Source organism: Miniopterus natalensis, chromosome 2 (assembly GCF_054644295.1).
Source record: "Miniopterus natalensis isolate mMinNat1 chromosome 2, mMinNat1.hap1, whole genome shotgun sequence".
Taxonomy (NCBI): Eukaryota; Metazoa; Chordata; class Mammalia; order Chiroptera; family Miniopteridae; genus Miniopterus; species Miniopterus natalensis.
Window position 1 is genome coordinate 35598291 of NC_142082.1, and position 20227 is coordinate 35618517.

Genomic DNA, 20227 nt, shown 5'->3' on the forward strand with positions numbered 1-20227 from the left:
ACGCAACCAATTGATGTGTCTCTCTCACACTGATGTTTCTTTCTCCCTCCCCCCCCCATCTCTCCCTCTGTCCCTCTCCCTCCTTTACTCCTTCCTTCCTTTCTACTCTCTGAAAAGCAATGGAAAAAAAACCCTTGGGTAAGGATTAACAACAACAACAACAAAAGCAGCTTCAACTATGTTAATTGCATTCCAGGCAATAGGGAGAAGAAAATCGGGAAGGACAAAAGAATAAAAGGCTACTTTAAGGAGCTTAAATGTAAATACTTTTTAACATACCTTTTAACAAAATCATCCCCCTTTAAAATTATACCCATTTTCATAAGATGATTTAATAAACTAAAAATTAAGGGGGAAATAAATAGGCTTATGTTGAAACTTGTTTCTTACATTAAACTAAAACCAATAAACTAAAAATGAATGTGAAGATCTAAAACAACTTATGCATTTATAGACACAAATCTAGTGGTGAAAAACTCAATGCTTTCTGAGACAAGGAACGAGGCAAGGGTGCCCACTGACCACTTTTATTTAACACTGTACTAGAGGCCTTACCTAGTGTAGTAAGGCAAGAAAAATAAAAGGCACAGATTAGAAAGGCAGGAGTAAACACGAACAAAATATATCTTGATGACATGATCATGGAGAAAGCTCTAAGGAATTCACAGAAAAGCTACAAGAAATAATAAAATTTAGCACAGTGCAGGATATAATAGCAATATACAGATCAACTGCACTGCTATACACTAGCAACAAACATTTAGAACAAAAATTATAAAAACAACTCTACTTAAAATGGCATCAACAAACCCACAAACACTTTCAAATACATTTAATGAAAGAATGCAAAAGGGAATTAAGCTCCATCTCTTAAGTTTAAAACAATTTGTGGGCATATTTAAAAATCATCACAATGGCAATCCTTCCCAACTGATCTCTAGTTTCAATGCAATCACAAGCAAAATCTCGACTGTTTTTTTTTCTTTTCTGAAGAAATTACAAGCTGATTTAAAAATGCACATGGAAAGTCATGTTCCTAAAATAGCAAACCAGTTTTGAAAAAGAGGAACAAAGCTGGGAGACTTATATACCTGATTTCAAGACTTAACATAAAGCAAAAGTACTCACGACAGTACGATATTGGTATAAGGATATACATAGAAATCACTGGGATAGAAAACAAAGTCAAGAAATAGACCCACAGTGGTCAACTGATTTTCAGCAAAGGTGCCAAGGTAATACAAAGGAGAAAAGAGTCTTTTCAACAAGTGGTGATAAAACTGTGGCTACGGGTATGGAAAAAAATCAGTCTCAACCCTTACCTAACAAGAAGTACACTCAAATTGGATCTTAGACTTAAATGTAATAACAAAAACTATTAAATTCTAGAAGAACATATAAGATAAAGTCTCTGTGACATTGGATTAGTAAAGATTTCTTAAATAAGACATCAAAAGCACAAAGTATTTTAAAAAACTGAAACTCTGAATTAATCAAAATTAAAAACTCTGCTCACTGAAAGACTTAGATAAGGAAACAAACAGACAAGCTGCATGCTAGGCTAAAATTAAAAAAATATATATATCCAACAAAGGGCTTATATCCAGAATATAAAGAGTTCTTTTTAACTCAATTAGAAGATAAATGAAACTCAGTGAAAAGGTGGGTAGAAGATGTGAACAGGCACCTCACAAAAGAGATATACAAATGATCAGCAGGCACATGAAAACACACTCGATATCACTAGTCACTAGAGAAATGCAAACTAAAATCACAAGATACAATTACATGTCAATCAAAGTTAAAACAACTGACAATGCCAGTGTTGGCAAGGATGCGGAGCAACTGGAACTCTCATGCATGGTAGTGGAAATGCAAAATGGTACAACTACTTTGTAAAATAATATGGTAGTACCTTATAATGCTAAACACACATTTATCATAGGACCCAGCAATTCTACTCCTACATAGTTATCCAAGAGAAGTTAAAGCATATGTCTACACAAACGTGTACACAGATGTCAGATGTCATAGCAGTCTTATTCATAATAACTCAAACCTGCAAGTAATCCAAATGTTCATCAACTCATGAATAGATAAACAAATTGTGGTGCAACCATACTATAAATTAATACTTACAATAACAAGGAATGATGTATTAAGGAAACACAGATTGATCTCAAAAACATCATGTTAAGTAAAAGAAGTAAAACACAAAAGATTTCATACTATACAATTCCAATTATATGAAATTCTAGAAAAAGCAAAATTATAATGACATAAAGAAGATCAGGGGTTATGTGGGGCAGTTGGGTGAGAGGACAGAGAGCAAAAGGAATGAAAAAAATGTTCAGGGTGAGGGGACAGTTTTTTATCCTGATATGGTGGTGGTTATACAACTGTATACAATTACCAAAATACATCAAATTGTATCCTTAAAATTGGTGAATTCCATTGTATATAAATAACACTTTCATAAACAGAAAAAAAGAAAAGAATCTTTTCATTAAAAAAGTGTTTAGATTTAGAAAGATCTGGATATTTCTAGATACATAAATCTTTTAAATTTTATAAAAGAGCTAAGATTTTATCAGACTAAAAATAATCTTCAGCAACAAAAAACTTCTGATACCTTGAAAATGTTCCCAGCTAACATGAGAAGACTTTTTGATAAGCTAAGCTGTTGTTTATACGTAATGAATATATTCATAATAACATGCATTGATTTTGCCACAGTCCTTTCCTACAAGTTATTATCAAGATAGAAGAGAAATATCAACACAGCCCCAAAGAGGAAGAAACACTGAACACTTCCGTTAAAAAAAAAAAATCAGTTTAAAAAGATAATCAAAATTGATTTAAGGCTTTCATCTCTTGATAGGAAAACAATGTGAAGACCCTGTGGGAAAATGCTCTGTGCTGCAATTGTCATGATAAACTACCAGTAATCACCTAAAACTAAAAAGTATAGCTGTTTTATTGACAACCTCTTCTCTATCTTCATTTCTTTTTCCTTTGACCAGCAGCACTACTGAGCCAGCTAAATGTATTTTAAATTATCCTTTAAACTTTCTCAAAGCCATTCTTTACTTCATTTTCTTATACATTACAATGCCAGAAACAGATGAGTCTGTTGAAGGTGAGGTTTGAGCTGCATCTTTAATCTATTAGATGGAGGACCAGTTAAATATCTTGATGATCTTGGAAAAGAAAGTATAGCCATGGACTGGATTTTTTCATATCAGGAAGAACGTAGAGGTTACCAACGGGACAAAGTTTTCTTGGGTATTGGATGGCCCACAAAATTCATAGTGAAGGCTACAGAAAGTTGTCATTGATATGTGTCTTTCAGCATCTCTGCGTGCCTTTAAAATTTCTTTGTATCCAGGATCTCCCTCCAGAATCCTGTCTCCATTGATAATCAACAGGGCCTCATCTTACTGGTATAGTCAAGGGAAGACCTAAGAATAGCTTTGTGCCTAGTGTCTTGTGGTTGAAACAGATATGGATGAGAGCCTTGAAAAGTGCCGTGGAAGGCACTGGACCAGTACGAGAACACCTGGCCTTTGGTCCTGGCTCTATCACCCAATAGTTGTGCAACATTAACCTCAGCCTCCTCATCTTTAAAATGGAAAGTCCCAGTTCTCCACTGTAGAGATGCTGTCAAGAACCTAGCAAGACAGCGCATGTAAAGCATCCTGACAATCACAAAGTATCACAGTGTTTTATAGCACAGAGATTATTTTGATAATACTGAATTTTGAACCTCAACATTTATAGAATGTAGATAAAATGCCAGACATTGTGCTAGGCACTAGGAATTATAAAGAATAATGTATAATTCCTAATTTGGGGGATGGGGTTGACTCAGAAAAAACTTCTATGTCAGGACTTAAATGAATATGATTTTTCTATGAAAAGAAGGGATCTAATGATGAAAGAAGGAATACAGTTGAAAGATACTGCATGTGGCTATGCAAAGCTATCTCTCACTCTTTTTTTTTTTAAATCCTCACCCAAGGATATTTTTTCCATTGCTTTTCAGAGAGTGGAAGGGAGATAGAAACATCGATGTGAAAGAGACACATCGGTTGGTTGCCTCCTACACGTGCCCTGGACTGGGGGTAGGGATTGAGCTTGCAACTGAGATACTCCTTGGGGCTGAAAAGGCCCTGTGAGGGCACCTGCCCGCACTCAGGTGCCACTTCTGGTACCCACTGCTTGTTTGGGGAATCACAGTGATGGCATTCTGACCAGGGCATCCTGACCTATATAGGCCTCTGCTATGGGGGTGATGGCCCATCCCGGTGTCTGAGTGATTCTCAGGGACCAGCAAAGAGACTGGAATCAAACCCTTCAGTCAGAGGGCTGGCACTCTAATCACTGAGAAAAACTGCCGAGGGCTGCAAAGCTCTCTCCTAATAGCATAGACACAAAAGCTAGGGAATCTGCATTTGAATCCTGTCTCCACTACTTATCAGCTTAAATTCTTGGCAAATTACTTAAATTCTCTGTGTCCCAGTTTCGTCATCTATAAAATGAGTATAACAGTTCCTACATCATCAGGCTTATATTAATATTTGTAAAGTGCTTAGAAAAGAGCTGTATCAGTCGGCTTTCTCTAGGTTAGACTGTGCTAACACATTCTCCCAAATTTCAGTAGCTTGTAACAAAGATTTATTTCTTGCGCATCTTCTTCACTCTGGGATCTGGGCTTCTATCTGGCTTATGCTTTTCTCATGGCAAAGGAAACAGAACAATGGTGGACCCATACGATGGATCTTAAAACTTCTGCTTGTTAAGCATTTATTTCTGCTCTCATTTTAGTGGCTAATTTAAGTCACAGATTAAAGCTTGATGTTAAGGGCATGCAGAAGACCTGTAGGGAGGGACCCAGTAGAGAGGGCATGACATATTTTGAACAAAAATATTTGAACAAATAATATAATCTACCAACAAATGCCTGGCACTTAGTAAGTGCTGTGTGTTTGTTAAAGAAAGTGATTGCACAATGGCACGGAAGCCTGATGTAGGACAAGATGTTCGGGAAGAGTAAAACATTCAGTGTCCCTAAATTATATGGTACCCGGGGGTGAGAGAGGTACATAAGGAGGCCAGATTTGGAAAAGTTTTGAAATGAGGCTAGGTTTTTGCCTACAGGTTAAAGATAAGTTGCAATAATAAAAGTGTTTATGGCTATATTTTATAAGGCACTTCTGTGCCAGTTACATCACAACATTGACATAACTTCATTTGTTTGACATTGAACATTTGAAAATCAAAATCTACTTGTCGCTCCCTTCCTTTGTAATGCCTGACTAATAAAACACTTCGTGTCAGTTTTGGACTGAGTTGCAATTGCCTCAACAAGGGAGAGGACCAGAAGGTTTCTCTTAATATGTCCAGGCTACCTGAGGTCAGGATACAGGAAGGGAACACAGAGAAGAAGGGAAGGAAAAGTGAGGTAGACAGAAGGTATGAATGAATCAATGTGAGGGAGGGGGTAAAATGGACTGATAAGCACTTGATTCAGTGCTGGCATTATAAATACTATTTTAGTTATAAGAAGGTAAATGGGACCTCTAAATATGAATGTCTTCTAATGTCATCTTCAACTTTACACTTGGTCCTTTCACAAACCCCACTAACCTCACAACTCTAAACAGCTTTGACTTCCTTCTGTAGCTCCTGTCCTCATTTTCAATAAACTGCTGAAAATAATCTCAATCCCTAAAACTCAACTGAAAACCTTGGGCATCAAGTGGGTTATTTGACCTACCATACTGTACTATTCTTTGGTCAATCTGGAGAAGAAATGTAAGGGAAGAAAGAAGAAATAATAGAAGAAAATGAATCATGAAGAGAAGAGAAAGGTATGAAAAGCAGGGGAAGGCACAGAGGACCTAACATCCCATTCTCATTTACCCAGGAAACAGGTCAGAGCTCCAAAACTTGCTCCGAAATAGTTCAGATTTCCACAGGTTATGCTAATCCATAAACTTTTCCCTTAATGTGATACCATGACTTGGAAAGCTAATCAACATAAGGTTCTGTTTGATGCTTTTTCTTTTATAGATACCACAGGACAGTGTTTTATTTTTCTGTCTGTAAAACTACTGTAGAGGGAAGAGAGAAAGGCAAATCACAGCCCACAAATGAGCCATCCTGACTCCTTCAAGATTGCTCATTTCTTTCTTCCCCTTTTCTAGGATTTACAAACCCTAATAAGACTTCTATACTCTTGCACCATCATGAAGTTTTTTGTTTGTAAAGCTTTAAAGATCCCCACTGCTACAGAAAAAAAATACAAACTCAGACCACATTCAAAGTCCTAAATAATCTGGTGTTGATCTATGTTTCTAATTTTATTTGGTAGGACAGATTTCTTTTCACACTAAGGTTGCTTGGTCACAAGAAAATAAAAGTCTGAAATACTGTATGAAATAGGTATAAACACAGGAAATGGGAAGAACTTAAAAAGATTTATTGAAGGGGAGAAGCCTAGAGTCTGAGAAACATAGGTCTGTCTGTTAATTTGCTCCCAGGTAGCTTGAAAGAGAAACAAATGATGAAATATATGTGAATTGTAAAAAAAGAAAATCAATGGGTCAATGGGGAGAAAAAGAGACATCTGTAATATTTTAAACAATAAAATAAGTTAAAAAAAAACTTTGCCAAAAAAAGAAAAAAAAAGAAAAATCAGCAAAAGCAGGCTCTTTCTGTTTTAATCATGCCAGAGTCAGCTCAGGCTTCAGCTTTTGAGAATTAGGGTACATCTCAGTGGTAATGACTCACTACTATGATTCATAAAATGGTAAAAAATGAAGAAGTACAGAGATACGGATGACCCAAAGTCTCACTGCACAACCACAAAGAGAACTTACTTTATGAAGTTAAATAAGTAAGAAATATTTTCTCAAAGGAAAAAAAGTATTAATGTGTAACAAGATTAGAGACATTGAAATATATAAGAGTACCCCAATTTTTGAAGGTCTCTTACCAAAGACATTAAGAGGAACAGTTAAACATCATGGTGAGAATATGATGGAAATAGTGTATACTAACATTTTTAAATTTTTTGCTTAAACTGAAATATTTCACTTGGCTACTATAGCCAAGCTTTCCAATGACAATTTCGCAACCTTTCATGAAAACAGTAGTATTATTAAATGTTGCTATTAAAAATCAGAATTGCCACCCTAGCCAGTTTGGCTCAGTGGTTAGAGCATTGGCCCACAGACTGAAGGGTCTTCGTTCAATTTCTGTGAAGGGCATGAGCCTTGGTTTCAGGCTCAATTCCTGGCCCCGGTAAGGGCGTGCGAAAGGCAACCATTCCATGTGTTTCTCTCACATCAATGTTTCTCTCTCTCTCTCTCTCTCTCTTTCTCTCCCCTTCCACTCTCTCTGAAAAGCAATGGAAAAAATATCGTCAGGTGAGGATTAAAAAACAAAACCAGCCCTAGTCAGTTTTGCTCAGTGGTTAGAGCACTGGCCTGCAGACTGAAGGGTTGCACACTTGATCCCTGGCTCAGGTCAGGGTGCGTGCGGGAGCCAACCATTCGATGTGTCTCTCTCACATTGGTGCTCTTTCTCTCTCCCTGCCTCCCTCCCTTCCACTCTCTGAAAAGCAGAAGAAATATCCTTGGTGAGGATTAAACAAAAACAAAAAACGAACCAGAATTGCCACAGGAGGAATGCAACATAAAAACACGTTATCAGTGATACTTGTGAATAATGTTCAAGTGATCTTTAAGCAAAACCGAATGCCCCTTACCCTTTCCTAAAGGAAAGGTAGGAACTGGAATCTCTAATGGATCACAAAGTGGAACTGGGCAGCTGTCCTAGGCAAACTAATTTATTATTGCTCCTGGTAAGCTACACACTATTTTCCCCTCTCAACCCAGGCAAAAAAATTTAGTCCTTAATCCTTTCTGTGACACCACTGAAGACACTGTGGGATCCCATCTAATAAAATGCTACGGATACTGACGTAATTTATCATGCAAGAATGAGTGACCTAAGGAAAGAGAAAAACTAGCCTAACCCAAATAATATACCAATAACTAAATAAAATAAGCTAAATTCAAAGTTGGCAGCTTTCTGGAAAACCTGAGTAAGGTTTTTGGTTTCTATGAGAGCAAATAACATATGACTTATGTTTTACACAAATGTTCGTTTTATTTTTTTTAAAAGCTCTTTCTCTTAAAAAAACACAATTGCCAGACTAAAAGAAAATTACTTCCTTAACACATACAGTATGTTAGAAGAAGTACTGATTTTAATGGTCAAAGGTGAAATTCCATCAACATAGGTTTTCTAACATTCTCCCCAAATGCTGAATACCACCTGTGCATTTGTTTTTATAGTAAGAACTTTTTCTTTTTAGTATTTTATTTAGCATAAAAACCAAAAAAAGGGAAGTCACTTGATATATATGGGGAGAGGAGAAGTCACATTGAGCAAGAGACATCTGGGACAAGCTGTGGTGAAGATTTATCAGATTTGTGTTCATGGTGGGAGGTCAATAACACTGGCTGAATTACTGTAAAAACTGAAAATTCATTTGGCTCAAAAGTGTTTATTAATAGTGGGATTATTCAAATGCTTTATTTATCTGGGAATCATATTCCAAATACTGTGGAATTCTATTCACTCTGAAACAAGGGAATTTTATGTTAAAAATTTGTTAAACTTCTGGTTCTTTAAAAACAAAATTAAAACAAGAACCTTATTACCTGTTAAGCATGTGTACTAAAAAGACTGATCACACATGCATATTTTAGATTTCAAAAAGATTACAGAGAGATGAAAAATGCAACTGCCAATTCTAGAGTATTGAATGTCACAAAATGAAAGTATCTGAGGTAAGAGCAAGCTCTAAATTTAAAGCCAGGAGTCTGAAAACAGAATAAAGAAAGAAAATGAGATGTCTTAAAACAATGAATCACATAATGAGTTATTACAGACTTGGGGGTTTGGATAAGGAGAGCAAGGTCAACCAATAGTAAATTAACATAATGAGATATCATACAAGAAAGTACTTCACAAATTCAAAATGTTTTACAAAAACATCCAAAAAGGGATGTGAGACCATCACTTCTAAGAGAAACAAAATGTATCATGAAAGAAAACAGTAAATTCTCATGCTGCTCTAATGATGAAAGCAATGAGCTATCTATTTTTTGCAGGCTGGTTAAGTAGCTTCAGTCAAGCAGGTAGTTCAAGTGGGGGTGAAATTAGACTGGGGAGAGCCTGGCAATTGTGTCCCATAGACTCAGTCTGACCCCCGGCTGTCTCTACGTCACCACAAGTCTGAAGTACACCAGGTGACTCAGATGGTTTAAAGACCTCACAGTGGAGTCCAGCGCTGTGGTCCTCAAGCAAATCAGGTATCTGGGTATCTGAGAAAGTACTTAGGGAGGGGGAAACAAAGTGACTTCAATCCTCAGAATTTGGGCTGGAAGCTATGGGGAATGAAGGATTAAGTTGTATACGAAAAGAACAAACAAAAATGCTTATTAAAATTAAAAAAAAAAAGACACAGAGCAGCATGGGGATGGGTGAGACGAAGACATTCTAGCACAAAGAATGAGGACTTTCAAAAAAGAAAGAGAAAAAAAAAAGAATGAGGACACCATCCCATCCTCGGGCTCATTCACTTCTCCCTTCTCTGGCTATACACGACGATGAGTCTTTTGTCAGCTCCAATCCACCTGACTTTCCACTTGGCCTTATTTTCCCCCCCTTTCATGACCATGTCTCTTTATAAAACATGCAGAATACCTCTTATTATTTTTAGTAAACCCAACTTCTTCATTTTCTTTTTCTGTCATTTTTTTTTTCTACTGAGTTAAACTACTAATGTAATTTTAAAATAATACTGACAAGAAACTCAGCTAAAACTTTCAACAAAATTAACCTTGAAAACTAAGACAAACAGGCCTCCTTCATCTCAGTTATCTATGTAATTTGCCCTTTATTATCACTAAGGAAGTGGCATTGAGACCAAACCTAACATGATTAAAGAAATGTTGGAGACAATTGAATATGACCCATAATCTAAATATGACATTTTTCCTAAAGTTTCTTCAGAAAAAAGAGGGAATAGGAAGAGCAGGGAATCACACTTACAAGTCCACTTATGGCTACAATCCAGATGTAGGAACCAGAGGTGAAAAGCTATAAAAGAAAAAAAAAAGGCACCTAAAAATGAAATTCAACTGCCAGTCACAGCATACTAATTTTTACATAACTAGAATCATAACCATTTATGTTAAGAACTACTTATATGTCATAATATAAACAAATAGAAAATTAATAAATATCAATTCTGTTATTTAAAAGAAAATAATATATTAATTTTTCTTTTTTAACCAAGACCTCCATGTTTCATAGCCTAAAATGAATTGGTTGAACCTGGCCCACTCCCATGTAAAGAAAAATAAGTAAAATTCATGCATATTCTTATTTACAAATGTAGATTAAAGTAAAATACCACCTATAAAGGAATTATTAGAATTACCAATGTAAAAAATATGTAGTCATCATCTGATGTTTGGTGTCAAGTAATGACATGTAATATTAGTTTACATAATTCTCATCACTGTTACTCTAAATTTAGATGAGAAGACCTCAAGCATATAGGTCCATGTTCAATGCTACTCTGTGTAACTGTTGATATTCTCATTCCAGTTCCTCCAAGATAAAGCAAACTACGAAGTGATATCAAAGTTAATTAATGGCAAAAGTAATTAAAATTAAGTCTCATGAAATCTTTCCCTTTGCTTTCTAAATCATTTACATGTGAGTTTTGTGTTCAGGGTTTAAAAAATGTCATAAGACATCTCAAAGGGTTCCTGCAAGAAAGTAAAGATTTGTAGCCCAGCGTTTGTTCACATTTAGATCTTTAGATCAGGAATTTAAGTATTCCTGCTCGTACAGAAAGAAGCAGGTACCCAGGTCCTTTTATGACATTATGCTAGATGAAAACCTCAAATTCTACATATTTATCAAGGATACGTAGGGGAAAAAAGATACATAAAAAGAAGACAGATGCAAAGGTAAGAGATGACAAAGCACAGGTAAAGGGTGGCTGACAAGCTTTGCTCTAGCGCTTTCTTAAGCAGAAATGAATGTTGGCTGCAACTTTAAATTTAATCTCTTGATCTAAAATGTAATCCATTGATCAAGTATGGATCCTACTTCAGTGTAAATGACTGACAATAACAAGGATGAGAATTATCTTATTTAAAATAAACTATTTTTCTGTAGTTTTCTTCTAAAACAGCTAACACTTTCATAGCACTTATTATGTGTCAAGCTGTGATCTTAATGCTTTTCATACATTAAACTACTGAGTCCTTCTAATCACCTTATGCGGTAAATTTTATTATTAACTCTATTTTACCCATGAGAAAACAGAGACGTTCAATAATTTGCTCAAGGTCAAAGAGCTGGTGGGTGGTGGAGCTGTGAGTATACACCCCAAGTAGTCTGACTCCACAGCTCTCTGCCCAGGACCACTCCACGCTACTATGTATCATACATGAGAAAGATGAGCGGTATCATTAATTTTGTCAGTCAAAAATGATTTCCTTTGGTCTCCTAAGCCCTCATCTTATTGCATGTTCGGTCCCAGCTGTGTCTTTTCATGCTTTGACAGTGTGTGTTTTTCTCACTGCTGGGCTCCTTGACCACAGGCATCACAGCTCACTTCATTTTACCCTCCACAGTCCCTAGTATATGGCATTGACTGGCTTTCAAGCAATTTGATATATAAATGACATTCACAAACATTTTGTTCTTCTGGTAATGATTAAAGTCATTCATTCATTCATTCATTCATTCATCAAATGTCTGTGACTTCAAGAAATTGTTGTATGGAAGACAGAAAGGAATAGAAACATGTGCAAAGGTTTAGAGGGGGAAGGGGAGAGAGAGAAAATAAAAACTTTGAGAATAAGGGATTGATACTCAGTTCAAGGTAGGGAGGGGTGGGAGTTGATACTAGATAGGCAAGAAGAACCCTGGATGCCATTCATGCTAAGGACTTCAGAGTTTATAAAAAAGATGCTAGGGCATCTCCACCTCTACTTTCTGATACCAACTTCTACGTCACCAAAAAACCAAAACAAAACAATCTCAGAACACCAATGGTGATAGCTATAGAGACATAAATTATTAATGAATAATAAGAACCGATGGACTTAGTTCTTATTATCTAAACTCAACACTATTATCTTTAATCTTTCAAATGACCCAGTAAGATAGATATTATCCCCACTTTACAGATGGGAAAATGGGAGCTCAGAACAGGTGAAAGACAAAGCAAATAATTATCTGAGCAAGTAATTAAACCAAGTCCACTTGGCTCCAAAAGACTTTACACAATGCTCCACTGAATTCCTACTCCATAATTAATAAAAAAATGTTTTTCACTCCCAAAGATGGTCTATAACACTGGAGCTGTAAGGAACTATAGAATCAACATGAAGCTCAGAAGACTTCTATAACTTGACCCAAGTCACAGTCTAGTGAGTGCCACATTAGAATTAGAACTTGGGCTTCCCGCTCCAGGTCCAGGGCTCTCTTCTACCACTGCTTTCTGCCTTCCGATATAATGTCGTAAAAAAGAAAAAAACTCCACAAAAACATGTCACAGCAAATTTTATCAATAACAATAAACTGCAGAAATGGGCTATTAGGTTATATGAATATTAGGAAGGACAGGGAGACTGTAACACTATGTAGTTTGAGAGAAGAATAAACATACTTAGTGAGAAACGGTTGTAAAAGTGATCAAAAAAACACCTACCCCAGATGAGCCATTGATAACACATGAGAGCAGACTAGAGAAGTTAGAGGAAATGCTAAAGGTTAAAAGGGGAGGGAGGAGGGCATTTTACAGAGACACCAGTATCCGGTTTGAGATGTGTGGGATAAGGAATGTCATGAGTATTAACAGTGGATCAAAAGGCCAAGCTACACATGGCACCACAGGAAATAGCAGAATAAAAGTTTTACATCAAAAGCTGTGAGTGAAAGCAAAGTGACAAATACAACAGGTAGAAAACTGAAAATCATATGTATTAGTTGGCCTGGAACCCAGAAGAGAGTGATCCCTATTTACTGAATATTGGTGATAATAACCTTTTTCAATTTAAGTCAAATAATAAGGACCCTCCCTAATGGTCTTCACATCAAACCATTTAGCAGGTGGTGACATTGCTACCATGCCTATACAACACAGAAGTTATAAAGTTGATAACGCTTCTAGCAAACCCCAGTTCGGGTTGGTAAAGCATATCTGATTCCTTCTTCAGAGCTCTATTTGTGACACCATATTCAATAAATTAGCTTTGACAGTGATTTTCCACTTGCCATCTTTTAACTCTTCTCATTTGTTTCCATTTCATACTATGATTTTGAAAAAGTACTTATACGCAATTGTACAATGAAATTAAAATATTTTCCACCGATACGAATTACAGTGAAAGCTCTTATCAGATTCTACAGGCTATGAAAGTATTCTAGTACTTTATATACCTTGATGTTCTCATTCTGTAATTCTTCCTTTGAACATTTGATATAGATCATGAAGCCAAACTTATGGGAAAAAACATTGTTTTCAAGGAGATCAAATGAGAAAAAGACAAAAAATATATATATCTGGTTAAAGAAACGTGAACATAAAAATGCATACTATACCTGCAGTCCCAATATATAAATCAATGTCTTGTTTGTGATGGACAACGGGCCCAGAATATGTGCCACTTGGACTCTCGGTATGGAGCAGTAAAATGGTACAAACAGAGCAAACACAGGTGCCAGGCTATGCAAACAAATAAAGAAAAATCACTATAGTATAATGATTCAATTTAAAAATACCAATGGCAAATGTATATTTGGTGTAACACTGCTTATAATTTTACTTCAGTCTGAAAGCATGGTCTTAGATACACAATTTGCTTTCTCTATGCACATCATGTCTGAAATAATTTGTACTTATATATAAAACATTAAAAAAAAATCTAATCCTTGTCAACTATCCCAAAACTATTGCAAAGAAGTGGTTTAACGTCTACTAATTAATTGTCAGAAAATTTAAAGTTGGTGCTATGATTCTTCCCATGAATGACTTAAAATCTAATGAAAAGGGACTAGACAAACCAAAAACAGCACATATTAGAATGCATCATGGTTAAGTCCAAACGCTTTATCTGAGACTTTGCCCATATATCACCTTAGCAATTGACACCACTTCCCACTCCTGCCCTCTCTGCCTCAAAGTCCTCCCTCATTTTGTCTTAAACATTGTTTCTTGCTGGTCTCCCTATGATTTCTCCTACCACTCTTGTACCCTCTCCAGGGTTCCATTACAGTCTTTTCTTCTTGCTCCACTCTCTCCTTATATAACTGCAAACCTTCTATGGTTAGAATTAAGAAAATGAAGTGAGTCCCAGGCTGTCTGCCTGTCCTCTCACCTAGGTTGTGAAGCTCAATTTGATATCCTCAACTGGACATATTCAAAAGTCACAAGCCCTAACACTTAAAGTCTTCTTTCTAATCCATCTCTTAACATTGTTAACAATATTTTCTTCCCAAAACACAGCTCTGATTATGTCACACCCCTGTTTAAAACCCTTCCTGCCACAGGCTCCCAGTATCCAAAGACGAAATTGAAATATTAGCATGAAATAGCAAAGCCCTCCAATTCTTTCTTGTCAGCTGCAGTTTCCTACAGCTGCAGTCCTCTCTGTTCCCCTAATCTGGTTCCTCCCCTCTCATCCCAGCCCCCAAAGAGGCTCCCTAAGCACATTAGGTCCCTTTGACTATTCACTGACACAGGTTATTCTTTCAACCTAAATGTCCTTTCCACTTTCCTGCTGAGGACACTTATGGTGTATGACAGAGCTCAACTCTTTTCAGTGATTTCTCCAGTTCCTGTTGGTAGTTAATAGCTCTCTTCTTTGCCTTCAAAAGCTACCTCAGTTTCACTGTTTCAGTGAATCACCTGGGCACTCCGTGAGAGGCAGTAGGCCAGGTACAGGAGCTCCATCTATATTAATGAGTAAAAAGCAGTCGCCAATCTCAAGAAATTAACTCCACGATCTCAAACATACATTCTTACAAGGGCCAGGCAGACAACATGAACGAGCAGAATGGTTTGGACACACACTTGTACCCATTCTCCATTAAACGCTTGGCTTAATTACTCGGTCAATTTTTTTATTTTTCCATTTTTTGGGTGAGTGGCATCAGTATAAAGAACTATTTCTTTACCATAAGAAAATGCAAGAAATATTCGTCACTAACACAAAGAAATGTTCTCACTACACTTTTTGTAGAAACACAGGACCCCCTTAGCCTCTTGTGCATTTCTCATTGTAGACAGAGGTCGTGTTATTAAAAAACCATTCACTATCCTCTCAATTCTAATATTCAAAACAAATGCAAATGTACGCTACAAATGTGACTAATGGCAGCAGCATCAACAGGCATCCACAACAACATAGCAAATGCTAGAACAGGGAAAACCCCAACCAGTAAACACCCAAGTGCCAGACACTGGGTCAGGTCTGAAAACACAAAAATATGTAAAATGCAGCCTCTCCCAGTGTTGTTAAGAGAATGAGAGGGACCGGGCAGCAGAGGTATGTACATAGCAGAGGTATGTACATAGCACTCATCTGGTCCTGGTTCTAGACTGAGCACACCCCATGGCAGGGAAGCAAATGCATTGTTTGGCCCTCCCAGCATCTGGCACAGTGCTTGACATAGCATGGGAGCTCATTAAATTAGGGACAATGAAACAGTTGTACCATTAGATTATTAATTTTGTGAGAAAGTACCATGTTCTATTTCATGTTGCATCTCCCTAGTGCCCAATATAGATATCCTTATACATAATAGACCACTCCTGGCCTTAAAATCCTCCAAGGATTCCCCACCCTTGAGTAAAAGTCGAAGTTGGCCTGTGTCCCCACCTCAAACCTGACCTTCTACTACTACTCCCCAACGCTTGCTCTCATTGATCCAGCCCTACTGGACCAAGGTGTGCCTCATTCAAGCAGGACCAGGCATTCGGTGCCCAGGGCGTGTGTATGTGCTCTTCTCCCTCTTCTGGCCATCTTCACACAGACATGGGCATCATTTACTGCCTTCCACCCTTCAGGTCTTTACTCAAATAGCACCTTCTCAGACAAGCCCTCCCCGACCACCTCATTCCAGACTGCAGCCCCTGCCACAGTTCACAGCCCCATCCCCACTGGGCATGCTCTATTTCCCTTTCCCCATAGCACCTATAACTGGCTACTCTGCTACATGACTTGTTTATCATCTGTCTTGCTGACTAGAATGGAAGCTCTATGAGGGCAGGGATTTCTGTCAGTTTTGTTCGCTGGTTTAGCCCCACTATCTAGAACTATGCCTGGCACAGAATAACTGCTCCATAAATATTCATTGAGTAAATGAATTTCTCTTTAAAATCATAAAACCAGTCTCGCCTGTGTGGCTTAGCAGTTGAGCATTGACCTATGATCCAGAAGATTGCGGTTTGATTCCCGGTCAGGGCACATGCCCGGGTTGCGGACTCGATCAATGACTCTCTCATCATTGATGTTTCTGTCTCTCTCTCCCCCTCTCCTTTCCTCTCTCTGAAATCAATAAAGATATATTTAAAATATATGGCTTCATATATACTCAAAATATGGCCTGCTGGTATCTTGGTAATAATAAGAAAACTCTATTTTGGTTGCACTTGAGATCTCTTACCACAGAACATGTTCTTTAAGGTACTTAAGTTATTGAAATTCTTCTGTTTACATTTAGCAATAAAGTGTAAAGTGATGTTATAATAAAAAAATCTGAAGCAGAGTTCTTGTTTGAACTTATATTTCAATGTAAAATAAAAAAAAATATTGTTAGGAATTTTAATGACCACAGTTAAAGTCTTATATACCAACAGAAGTTTTAAAATTCCTTAGAAGTTATTAATCACTGTGTAGTTTTCAATGATGACTAAATACTAGACCACATGCACCCATAATACAAAAGCACACATTTCAGACCACGGTCATATAGGTTGTTTTGTAGAAATTTTCCATTGCTATTTCTAAACACACAGGCTTCACAAAATATCATGCTATTAGTCACTGACCAGCTTTTCTCTTTTCCTTATTTTATGACAACATCTGTTCTTTATACTGTCAACAATAAGTTCAGTTTGACCTTTTTCATACTGTGGATAGCTAGCTTCTGGAAGCCCTACCTGGCTTAAGCATATGAGACTGAAGTATAGAAAAGAGGAAAACAGATTATAAAGAATTCTTTCATTCTTCCACTAATATTTATTATCTACTATATACTCAAAACCATACTCAACAGAAAAAAATCAAATAACGGAAACACTCAGTTCAGGTCACAAATGTCTATCTTACCTCTTATACAGAAAAGGACATTGACTCCACTTTTATAGAGTACAACTGAAAATATCCTGCTAAGTTTCAACAACAATAAAAATAAGGTTTGTGAGCTCATGAAATTATCTTACCCTAAACCTCAACAGCATCTTGTAGGACAATGCCCCATCACCTCTTCCTTATATACTTGACTACTTTAATAACAAAAACGAGGTAGACCCAGTTTGTTAGTACATTTACTTTACCTAGTTGGGCTCTTCATTGTATAACAATGTTTACTTAATAAAAATGATTTCAAAAATTAAAAACCAACACATCCCACTAGGATGGCCTTTCAACAAAATGAAAAATTTCAACAGTGTCCTCTTCAAGTATTCTTCTATCCAAATTTTAAAGAAACAAGTTCTACAATATTTTATATTTATTCATCAAATCATAAAAATCTCTTATTTCCCTTCATTGGATTTTTTGAACTGGGAATTATCTTGGTGACCATTTAGTTCAATGACTTTATTTTATAAACTGTGGGGTGGAGCCCTAAATAATTGCTCTACGTTTGATAAGGTTTCTTCAAAGATCTTCAGCATTTTAGTTAGGAAGAACCTAATAAGCTTCTAAATGAAAAGATACCACTGATAGGTTAAAACCACGTGGCCATTTTGACAGACTCTTATGATAAAAGGGCCTTCCCCTAGCCAGTTCGGCTCAGTGGTTAGAGCGTCGGCCTGTGGACTGAAGAGTCCCAGGTCCGCGTCTGGCCAAGGGCACGTACCTCAGTTGCAGGCTCAATTCCTGGCCCCGGTCAGGATGTATGTGGGAAGCAACCAATTGATGTGTCTCTCTCACGTTGATGTTTCTTTTTCTTTCTCTCTCTCTCTCTCTCTCTCTCTCTCTCTCTCTCTCTCCCTCCCTCCCTCCCTCCCTCTCCCATTCTCTCTGAAAAGCAATGAAAAAAAATATCCTCAGGTGAGGATTACAAAAACAACAACACACACACATTAAAAAAAAAACCACAAAAAATAAAAGGGCCTCTGAGGTCACAGAGCTACAAATTCCTACCAAATGATTTAATATTCTCTATACCATCTTTCAAAATAGTCACCCAGCTTATGCAAGCATCTAAGTAAGTTATGATCCTAACTTTCGGGAACTAAACACATATTTTAACTTGAACGCAGTCTCCAGTAGCTTCATCTTACTGGCTTTCCTTCTATTCTCTGGAATTAGGAAGACTAATATATGCAACCTAAACCTTTTTCTACGAGACATCTTCCAAATGTATGACAATAGTAATCCCATCCCTGCTAAGCCCAAACATTCTCATTCAACCATTTCTCCTAAGACCTAGGATCCAGGCCCCTCAACATCCCAGGCACACTCTAAGTCATCTGTGCCCTTTGCAAAGTGCAGCAGCCAGAGCTGACTGGTAATGGCCAGACTGGTCCTGGAAAAGTGTAAATATCACCTCTTTTGTTTTGAGCACTATATTTCTATTAATTTAGCCTACAAATAGATTGCATTTTGATAGCTATGTTACACTGTTGGTTTAAACAGTCAACTAAAACCAAGGTGAACAGCATAGGTCTCCTGCACCTTGTGCACAAGAGGCTCCATTTTAGCTGCAAAATGCACCCTTCAACTTTTCCCTTGTTGTTCCTGTGTCCTTGCAGTCACTGAATCAGTCAAGTTAGCCTCCTGCCTAAAAACATCAACTAATCTCTGTATATATGCAAAAGACCATCTTCTTCCTACTCATAACAGAAACTTTTGTTTCTTTCTCATAAGCTGTTGAGCAAACTACCCTGTCTCAAGTTTCCAGGCAGACAAACTGTCAAAGTTGACATTTTTTCCCCTTAAAACACTTAAAAACTCATACTTTATACAGACTATAGTTACAAAATCATCTGTAACTATGATTTATGTTTTTTTCTGGTTAAGGTCTATATTGCTTCAATCTCTTTCACATAATTTTTTTAAATACTTAAATCTTTCTAGAAAAATTTATAAAGTTCCATAGATATCAGCAATTCATAAATTCCAAGGGGTTTTTGGATAACTATTTAAAAAAAAAATCACCAACAGAAAAATTTCACTTCTCATTTTTTAAAAAAAAAAGTGTACACGCATACATGGAGCTAAATTACTGTGCTCAGTCACAGGGTGACAGAAAAAAAAAGTCACCACCATAAAAGGATGTCTGCATAATCTCTCTTAAAACAACATGCCAAGGTGAAGTTACTTCAGTTTGGTCAGATCCTGACCGCTGCTACACACAGGCCCACACAAGTTACTGAGAGGTAAGTACTAAGCATCTTGTTTTTTCAACAGTCTTTTGAGTTAAGAAAAACTTTGAAAGCCTACTTAAGGTATAAGGTAAAGGAAAAGAATATATTGAATAACAAGCTATAAGCATTTCTAACAAAAATTATGTTATTAATATAGCTTAAATTCTCTAGGGACTAGCAGCTCTAATCAGCTAGTATTAAACTAGGTGAAACCAATGGATCATGCCAGAAACATCTTTGCCAAAAAATAGGTTTACTTTGCATTTCTGTGTGAACTCACAATTATAAAAAAACAGTATCAAGTATATATCGGCAGATAATGCCAATACTTCAGGATACTTTAATACGAAGGGAAAGGAACAAAGCTATTTTAAGATGAGGTATTCCTATACTTAAATGTATTGTATATATAACAAGTTATTCAGCACAATTTAAAGAGTTGTAACATTTTACTATTTGACCACATACCTATGTACAAAGTATTTTTTATACTTCTATTATTTCTCTCTATATATATATTTT

General features: G+C 36.7%; 1 protein-coding gene and 1 non-coding gene across 3 annotated transcripts in view; one reads left to right on the forward strand and one right to left on the reverse strand.

Annotated features, from left to right (window-relative positions):
- UBAC2 (UBA domain containing 2) overlaps nucleotides 1-20227 on the reverse strand; it is a 161637-nt gene that overhangs the window by 51156 nt on the left and 90254 nt on the right. The window contains exons 5-6 of one of the 2 annotated variants that reach the window (XM_087814256.1): nucleotides 13708-13831; nucleotides 10132-10179 (exon numbers count right to left, since the gene is read on the reverse strand). In XM_087814256.1, the coding sequence (XP_087670382.1) occupies nucleotides 10132-10179; nucleotides 13708-13831 (172 nt within the window). The remainder of the gene's footprint in view (nucleotides 1-10131; nucleotides 10180-13707; nucleotides 13832-20227) is intronic. The other variant, XM_087814257.1, reaches the window with a different exon arrangement.
- LOC148093668 (small nucleolar RNA SNORD86) lies at nucleotides 4232-4321 on the forward strand. Its single transcript, XR_015714147.1, has one exon. It is a non-coding gene; the product is annotated as a small nucleolar RNA SNORD86 (small nucleolar RNA).